At 37.9% G+C, this 9,767-nt stretch overlaps 1 protein-coding gene across 1 annotated transcript; it reads left to right on the top strand.

Annotated features, from left to right (window-relative positions):
• The first annotated feature begins 4,882 nt into the window (after nucleotides 1-4,882).
• fetub (fetuin B) lies at nucleotides 4,883-8,703 on the top strand. Its single transcript, XM_014968944.2, has 7 exons — nucleotides 4,883-5,166; nucleotides 5,341-5,454; nucleotides 6,429-6,516; nucleotides 6,679-6,845; nucleotides 7,079-7,192; nucleotides 7,324-7,410; nucleotides 7,527-8,703. The coding sequence occupies exons 1-7, from the start codon at nucleotides 4,963-4,965 to the stop codon at nucleotides 8,538-8,540; spliced, it is 1,788 nt and encodes a 595-aa protein (XP_014824430.2). The 5' UTR covers nucleotides 4,883-4,962; the 3' UTR covers nucleotides 8,541-8,703.
• The last annotated feature ends 1,064 nt before the right edge of the window (nucleotides 8,704-9,767 follow it).

Genomic DNA, 9,767 nt, shown 5'->3' with positions numbered 1-9,767 from the left:
TTCTTGAGGGCGGCGCTAATTTCCTCCAGGCATTTTGCACAGCTGAATCGTTGTCATGGGAGATTAGAGGATTTCTCAAACACGAATGAAAGAATCAAGGCAATACTCCAGGTATGTCTTCGATGAGGGAATGACATTATAATGCGATGTAAAGCTCAAAAAATGTTGATTTTACATGACATTGCTCCTCTAAGAAAATTAAACTGATGTGAGGGGGTTTGTTTGATTGTTCTGGTTTGTTTGGCTTCTTTAAAAAAAAAAAACAGCCAAACAGTACTGGCTTTTAATTATAATTTTAGTTTTACTTAGTTTATTATAAACCTCCAATTAAAAAATAAAGTAAGTCCCAACACATGTTTCAAGACAATTGGGTTGATTTCACATTTTATTGAATTCAATCTGGTGCAAATTAAATCCATGCATACAGACCAATTTGCTCCTAATCATAACATGGTACAGTTAAAGTCAAGTCAGGTTTATTTGTATAGCACATTTCAGCAACAAGACAGTTCAATGTGCTTTATCTCATAAAAACGCAAAAATACAAAGTCATAGAACATACAGTCAACAATTGAAGCATTATCTTAATAAATGCCTTTTTGTTGCTTTCATTTTATGATCGACTTATGCAGTCTTATGCACACCCCTTCAAATAAAATGTTACCTCATACGATATATTTTGAAGCTTTCCTTTTGATATAGAATGGAACACAGACTGAACCACTAGTTTCTAAAGTACATTTACTTACTTTTATATGCCTCAAGGATATAATTTGATTATTTCTTTTCCTAGAACAATCTGTCAGGTAGACTTTGTGGCATCTGGGCAAGAATTGGAGCCTAAAGGTTTTGCGATAGCATCACAATGTCTTTATAAGGAGTCTTGCTGGATTGATTGAAGTTCTCAGATTGCTATGCCGTCATTTCACAATCAGCAATACTGTAAATATTTTTGGAGGGTTAGGCAGGAATTAGTCTTTATTTAAATATCTGAGCTGTGGGTTAAGAAACAATCCTCCATATGTATGTGTTCCCTCTCATATTACCACTCATATTAGTTGAAAGGGTTTTTAGCTTTTAAATTGAACACAAAGCAATGAAAACCAAATGTGTGATGTATAAACTGCAAAGAAGGTGCCTGAAAACTGTCCCAGTCTTGGGCACAATGAGGGGGTTATTATATACTCCCTGTACAAGCAGCCAGAGCTGAAACTCAGATGAGATAAACTGTTTCACAGTCAAGACTTTGTGCCAAGAGCCACAGTTGTTCTTCATCTGCCCCTGAGCTCATCATTATTTCTGTTTTCAACACAGACCATTTTTGCAAATCACAGCTGACCATCGATGCTACCTCTATTTTCAATGCTTGAAGTGTTGAACATATGCTGACTGGTGTAGACTCAAACGATTCTAATCATAATTTTTAGTGGGAAAAATTTAGGCTCTGTCTGTGTTTTTCTCCTGAGATGACCACTGGTCTCTCTACTAGTAATGTTGATGAGTGGAACAGAAACTATTTGTCATTTTTTTCTGGAGTGAATATTGCTCAGTGTGTTTTGATTGTAGACCTAAACAAACGTATCATTTTTCACTGCAACACTGATTTAAATCTGTCAGCAACATGTTGAATGCATGTCTCACAGGGACTTGGACTCCAGCACCATCTTGTGTTTGAAATAAGTGTCTTTGAAAATAAAGCTATATCCCTATGATATGACCAAAAAAAAAAAAAAACCTAGATTTTCACATTAGTTTTGTTAAATTGAGATGTTTACAATGACTGCTACGCTTTTAAGCTGTTTAGCAAAAACAGATGCTGTCATTATTTTGTGAGTTTCGGATAGCTTATGTGGAGGACGTTCTGAAAGCCATTCAGTGGGAAGTTAGGAAAGCAAAAAGGTTGTGTTTGTATCTTTATGATACTATAGCAGGCAACGGATGTTTGGACAAGGTGCCACATTCATCTGTTCATACAGTTATGTATGTATACCATTGAAATGCCCAGATATAATACTGTTCTGGAACAAGTTTCACAAAATTATCTATCCATCCACAAAAGCAGTGTCTTGGATGGACAGATCGACGAATAGACAGAAGGAAGGAACAAGGTGATCTATGTTGTAAATTTTTTGAGTTTGATTTATAATAAAATACAAGCAGAGGGCAAGTAATATTTATTAAGCTGATACATGTTTATGGTGTTTGCAGTCCAATGACCAGCATTACAAAGGAAAGACAAAGGAGTTAATTTATTTTGTTCAGAATACTTTAAAATGTTGAAACACAGCCTTGTGCCAATTTGGTTCTGAATGGACTTGAAGCAGGAATTAAGGAAGGAAACTAACACACAATGCAAATGACCTCCAGCTCTTGATGAAGCGGTGTTTTTGCTCAGGCCTAGGATGAAGTTGGTGGGAATGATGGAAACAGAACAGACAAACAACCACAGGCTTAAATTAGGCAATGGAACTATGAAAGAGGGAGGAACAACGCAATGATCAGTGAAAAGAGCAAAGTCTGGCCATTGAGCAATTCTAACTCTGTACAGCTTTTATCTCAAAGTTTGTGATTTCAGTCACGTACAAACAGCAGCCTTTTTACAGATTAGGTTAGCAAAGTTGGTATGCTTTTTTTTTATTTGAGTTAATGAGCAACAAAAAATGTGCAACAGTTAAAAACTGTTTTTTGTGTGTGTGCATAAACAGAAATTACCACAAACAAGCTAAGAGGTTAGAATTTAGGTATACGATGAATGAAAATATTCTGCAGGAGTTTTATTTAGCATCTTTTCCACTGAACAGCAAAAACACCAACAAACATACAAAAAAAAAAAAAAAAAAAAAAAAACTGAAGACAGCTGCAGAAAATGTGGGAAAGATTTACAGAGGAGGAAACCTGGTCTTTGATTAAGGACATTGGTTCCAAGCTTCAGGCACTCAGTGCCTTCACAGTTATAAAAGGTCATGTTGATTTGTCTTTTTCCAATTATATTTGTGCTTTTACGGTGCATTCTGGAAGTATTCACAGCACTTCTCTTTTCCCACATGTGGTTATTTTACAGCCTTTCCAAATTGTATAAATGAATCTTTCCTGAAAATTCTACACATAAATACCCCATTATGACAATGTAGGAAAAAGTTAGAGATTTTTACTTATTTATTAAAAATATAGAAACACTTACTCACATTTATATAAATATTTACAGCCTTTACTCAATACTTTGTCTTTTCAAATATGATGCCACAAACTTAGCTCACCTATCTTAAGGCAATTTGGCTTATTCTTCATTGCAGAACTTCTCCATCAGGTTTCATGTAGACATCTGTACACAGCCAGATCTCTCCAGAAATGTTCAATCGGATTCAAATCTGGATTCCTACTTGGCCAATCCAGCAAATTCTAAAGCCACTCCTTTGAGTGGCCCCTGTCATTTGGGTCATTGCCATGCTTCATTGCAGGGATGGTATGTCGTCTGGTGATGAGCCGTGCCTTGTTTCCTTCAAACATGATCCCTGTCATTCACACTGAAGAGTTCAATCTTTGTCCCAGATGTGTGCCTCAAGAGAATCCTGTTTTGGAGCTGTTTGTTTGCCCTGTAGACTGTGGGACCATCTATATACAGGTGTGAGCCTTCACAAATCAAGTCCAATCAACTGAAATTACCACAAGTGGTACCGATTTGAGCTTTAGAAACATCTCAAGGACGATCAGTAGAAGCTAAATTTTGATCTCCAGTTGGGAATACTCACTTAGATTTGATGTCTTGATTTGGTATTTTTAATAAATTTGCAAAAATCTCAAAAGCTTTTTTCCACATTGTCATAATGGAGTATTTGTGTGTCAGAAGATTGATGAAAAAGATTGATTTATTACAATTTTAATAAAATGTAATTTTACCCATAAAATGTCGAAAAATTGAAGCAATGCACATTTTTTATGGATGCACTGTATATAGCATAAATTTGCACCTTCTAAATCTTTGCTTTGATTTAAATGGCAGATTTGCTAAATGAATAAAGTTAAATTATATTTTCAGCATTTATCCACTGAAAAATTTTGACTCAGTAATAAATATATCTAATATAATTTTGTGAACAGATAAACGAGTATAGTGCCATAAGGATGTTCTACTATTCTGTCATTTAGATGATGGTGGAATGTACAAAGGCTATTTGCTTTCAGAGGTTTATCTTTTAGTCAACATTGAGCCATTCAAAAATTCATATAAACAGGTCTTTGTGACCAATTTGCTACATGGGTGTACTTTTGCACATAAATATTTACTTTCTAGTAAATGGTTTTCTGTCTTGTTTATTTATTTGGACAAAGGTCAAAGACATCTCTGCAAAATCTGAAAATAAATATAAACTCGTTTTCCAAATTCAGATGATAATCAGAAAAGGAATAACTCAAAATTTGACAAAGTGCTGAACCAAAATGGTCTCATGTTCCAACTGACTACCAAATGTCACTTCTATAGACTTCAGTTTGCTTCTCTTTGAATTTTGACTAAAGCTTTAAAGACTTTCTGCAAATGTTAATTTTTAAACCTTTAGGATCAGCCTTGCCATTGAGTAAACTAAATGTTAGTGCCAAGAGAAGATCATGTGACTTCCACCAATCAACCAAAGGTCTCCGAACCACCCGACCATATTGATCCTAAAGAGGAGACAGGGCTGATAAACTCCATTGTGCAAGTCTGTACTGTAGCTGATTGGTTGGTGGAGAGGTAGGAGTAAAGTCTTAGATGTGACGATCTGTTTAGGAATGAAACAGAGGTCGAGGGTTGTGTTGACTCTAGGTTAAAGGAGATACATGGCCTTTGTGAGTGGGTATGATAGTCAGCAAGAATATAAAGGGTCATCATTTTCCTCTCTCCTGGCATCTCTCCTCTGTTTGGTTGGTGTGTGAGAAAGAGGCATAGTAAGTTTGACAGAGATAGGGTCAAGACAGGGCTTTGCGATGAAGAGCTGTGTCCTGTTCCTGCTGGTAGTGGGGAGCGTCTACAGTGCGCCAGTTGAGCAGGGTGGCATCCAGCCAGGTTCATGTGAAGATCCATCAGCTGTGAGCGCTTCTCATTTAGCTCTCAGCAAGATCAACCTTGATCGAGTGGATGGCTACGTCTTCAGCCTGCACCGGCTTTCCAATGTCCACCTGGATAGACATGTAAGTAATACCAATTGAGCCCCACTGATGAGTATTTCTTGGCCTAAGATATAATGCACTGTGAGTTTCTTTCATTCTTATTTTTTATTTTTTTACATTGATTGAAAGATAAAACTTTGGAGATATGACAAATCACACATTGTTACCTTATATATTGTTATTTGTGTGTTACAGGGAGAAAACGGAGTAGTTTATTATCTGACTCTGGATGTAGTGGAGACCAACTGCAGTGTTATCAGTAGGAGGGACTGGAAGAAATGCGAGGCTCGTCCCGAAACTCAGATGCCGGTTAGAACTCAAATCTTCATTCTTAACACATAAACACACAAGTAAATTCTGTCCTTCAACTTGTTCTTTATCACTTATTCATTCATAGCTAACTTTTGGTGTCAGCAGAAACAGGCTCCTTTCACATCATCTGTTTAAGGTGCAACTAATGCAACTTAATGGCAGCTTAGGGAATTATTATAAAGTACATAGGCAGAACAGGCATAGAAATTAATAATCTTTACTCCTCTGCCTGTGGAGAAGTAAAACGTAAGCATCTCTAAATCAAGATTTTAAAAAATCTAATCTAACACTATGTGTGATGGGTTTCATCAGATACACCCTGGTAGATAAAGAAAAGCAGCTGTTTCTTAGATCATAACCACAGTAGAAAACAATTTTGTTGCACTTCAGCTAGTGTATACTTCATTAATTCAGATGTATATGCAGAACTTCTTAATCAATATTTGTTATTGTTCTGCTACAATACTTAAAATAACACATCTAACTAATCCCCCCGCCCCCCAAAAAAAAAAATTTAACAACATAGATTTACATTGCAAGTTGCACCCAGAACGTGATTAAGTTAGGTTTGACATCCTTCTGAGACCCAAATTCCCACTTTGGAAACAAATGAAGGTAATTCCTTCACAACTACTCCTTCCACTATCCATCTTTAAAGTAAAAGCACTGCTGTTGTTGGATGAAAATGCATGCCTCAAGCAAAAATAAAAATAGCTATGACACCATGGTTCTAATTTTAAAGTTGTTTGTCAAACAACCTATTAATTGAGGGTTTAAAACAAAACTAATATTTTCTGTTTTCTATTGATAAGGTTGACTCTACTCCTAATCCATTGGAATACGAAATAACCATGTTTGGGGAAAAAATTCAAACAAATATATATTGTATATACATATATATATATATATATATATATATATATATATATATATATATATATATATATATATATATTACTGTGTTTTTGCAGGTGTATGGGCAATGCAAGGCTGCCATCTACATCAATAAGCCACACAGAGTGGTTCGTCTCTACAAATACGATTGTGTTATTAGGCCAGGTATGAAAAAAAATATATTGTATTAAATATTCTTGTGTGTGTGTGGATTTGTGCTAAAAGTTAAGATTTCTCATAAAAAAGAACTTTGCGAGATTAGCATTAGCAAATGCAACACATTATTACAACATCCAATCACTAAAAGGATGTTTTATATTTACTCAGTTCCTGCAGCCAGGGTGACAGAGATTTGCCCCGACTGTCCAACTTTCATCAGCTTTGGCAGCGAACAGGTCCAGAAGACTGTGTCTCGATCACTGGAGAAGTTCAACAATGAAAGTGGACTGAACAATCATTTTGCTCTGCTCAAAATCTTACGCGCTTCTGCCGGCGTAAGTAAAATAAATAAATAAAATAAAAATAATTCCAAACAAACATTGCACTGTATACTATTTATCTCATCTTATTTTGTGTTCTAGTTAAAGCAAGGTAAAAGATGCCTTTAGTTGAAATTTTGACAAGTTACATCAATTGAACACTTTATACGAATCTCATGATTATATATATTTTCTACTGCTGTATCCTACTTTAAAAACATTTTATCTTTTCTTGCATTTGTCTCCAGATGGCAATGGACATGTATTACAATGTGGAGTACACTATTCAGGAGACTGTTTGCGGAAAGTATAAACAGCCACCAGCAGGTGAAAAGTGTCCTATCATGACATGCGAATTCTCAGTGAGTCATATCAAAATATTTTCCTTAAAATTTATGTGGTCATAAATCTGTATTGGTCCTTTTACATATGCTTTCACTATGTGACCTGAATGGAGTGGAAAACTACATTTAAAATATGCTTCTGTTCTCAGCACAAGGGCTTCTGTAAGGCATCTCTCATAAAGACCCCAACTGCTAATGAAGACATTAGTGTAGAGTGTGAAATCTATGAGCAAGAGGTAACCTACAGTTTCTGTAATAAGCTCTTTTATTGGTATCATTTTTATACCAGCTTCAAATGTGTTTCTCTAATCTTCCACATGATCCAAATCTTGATTTTCTTGACTTTCCACAGGCTGCTGAAAGAGAAAAAGTACAACATCAGCTGGGTGATGCAACTGACCACCCACACAATGACACACACAGACATGAACGTGGAAAGGGCCATGACCATGACAAAGAGCATGGCAAAGGTCACTCACATGGACATGGGCATAGACATGGTCAGGGCGGGAGCCATGAACACGGTCAGGGCGGGGGCCACGGACACGGTCAGGGCGGGAGCCACGAACATGGTCAGGGCGGGGGCCGCGGACACGGTCAGGGCGGGGGCCACGGACACGGTCAGGGCGGGAGCCACGAACATGGTCAGGGCGGGGGCCGCGGACACGGTCATCATAACAGGAGCCACGAACACGGTCATGGCCGTGGACAATGGCGTGGCCATTTACGTTTAAGTGAACACGATCACATCCATGACCACACCAAGGATCACTCTCACCATGATGTCCCACACCCTGATGGGAGCAAACATCACCACACCCATGATCATAAGCCAGGCAGTGCCTACAGGCATGGGCATGCCCACTCACATGACCATGGAATTGACGGCGATCATGATCACGTTCATGCCTATCATGCCAAGGCACAAAACCACACTGGTGGCTTTCCCAATCAGCACCATAACTACACCCATCCTGCGGGCACACACACCCATGACCATGACCATGAGCATGCTTTGGACCATGAGCATAACCATGCTCACCTGCATGAGCATGAACATCACCACCATCACCACTTGCATGAGCATGAGACCGAACAACACGACGAACCAGAAGGCTTGATAAGGACTCTGCCTGCCATTGACCAACCAATGATCCTGCCTTCCTTCCCCGACGTTCCCGCAGCTGGGCCTGAAGTTGGAGTCACTCTGCCCCTCAAACCTGACCCAAGTATTCCGGGACAGACTGAACCAACCATCCTGCCCTTCCCTACCTCTCGCTCAGCAGAGTGTGCCAATCCAGCAGAAGGAAAGAGTCTAGTGAACAAACTCTTTTTAGAGGATCCCTTGTTCAAGCCTGCTGCATGATGGGACTTAACTGCTCCTGAAATAGAGCAAAACTTCTGAGAGAATTCAGATACTAATTGTCTAAGTATTGTAACAACTACTTTTCCTGGTCATTATTGAAGACATAACTTGTGAAATGCCACCTATTTGACCATTTAATAAAGACAAAGTGTATAAAAATAAACTTCTTTTAATTTGTGCCATCTGAACAACAAAGATCAGAATCTGTAAATGGGTCATTGGTAAAAATGGCAACTGTATAGCTGACTGTGCCTAAATGTCTTTTTGAACTAAGCTCACTGACAAAACCAGGATCATTAGACCTTTTATTTTTTTTAATCCTGTGTGCCAGAGATTTTAAATAAAAAAAAGAAATCCAGTGTCTCTCAAGGGTTCAAAAAACTGATAATTTTCACAAAAAGTGTTGAACAGATAGTTTGCTTAGTTTGTTGCTGTCTGTTTCGTGTTGGTTCAATGTCCCCAAGAAGCATGATCAAATCTGTTTTGTGCAGAAAACATTTGAACTCTGAATTGCAGTGTTTACGTTTGCATTTTTTAAATGGTTGTAATGGAGTATTTCAGACCTTTTTAGATTAACCCAGAGTCTAGTAAATATACAGTATGTCAAACTGTCATGTTAGTATCTAATCTTCTGACCCACATGCACAGACATGGAGGAGACAAGTAAAATCTAAAGATTTTATTACAAGAAAATTAATAATGAATCTTAGGCTGTATTAGAAGGAACTGGAAGTCGCTAACGAGAACACTGTGTTGAGACATGAGGGGTTAGATTGGAATTGACTTGAGATGCACGATAAAATATGAAACAAGCTTATTTTGAGTTGTAGGTGGAGCCACCAGGGACAAGTGAGTGGAAGGTGTTGTTTCTCCTTGTGTATTGACAATGACAGATGACTCTTGAGCCAGACAGATGACAAGACAGAAAGCGGTGATCGTGGAAAGATAGGTTAAGTACTCAGGAGGATGATGGAGAGTAAAAACTGCCAGACACAGAGATGGGTTCCAACATTTATGGTACAGATGAGGTCTTGAACAAAGGAATCCAGAATACTTCAAATGGGGTGACCAAATGAGCACAGCAATCCTGAAAAGGTTCAACAAGCAAGGAAAGTTCAGGAACACAGAGGGTTTGGTTTATCATGAAGGATAACACTCAGGCATCGGAGGCTGCTTCTTCTTCTTCTCCTTTTCTGCTAAGGCTAATCACAAGCAACTTTCAGGTGA

The sequence above is a fragment of the Poecilia mexicana genome, unplaced genomic scaffold, assembly GCF_051168715.1.
Source record: "Poecilia mexicana isolate PSO_F unplaced genomic scaffold, ASM5116871v1 scaffold_4, whole genome shotgun sequence".
In the NCBI taxonomy this organism is placed as follows: domain Eukaryota; kingdom Metazoa; phylum Chordata; class Actinopteri; order Cyprinodontiformes; family Poeciliidae; genus Poecilia; species Poecilia mexicana.
The sequence above is the reverse complement of the archived record's forward strand: the minus strand, read 5'-3'. Positions and strand labels throughout refer to the sequence as shown.

Coding starts and splice junctions, on each gene's coding strand:
- fetub (XM_014968944.2), top strand. CDS start 4,963: ATGAAGAGCTGTGTCCTGTTCCTGCTGGTAGTGGGGAGCGTCTACAGT. Junction 5,167..5,340: donor ATGTCCACCTGGATAGACAT/GTAAGTAATACC, acceptor TGTGTGTTACAG/GGAGAAAACGGAGTAGTTTA. Junction 5,455..6,428: donor GTCCCGAAACTCAGATGCCG/GTTAGAACTCAA, acceptor GTGTTTTTGCAG/GTGTATGGGCAATGCAAGGC.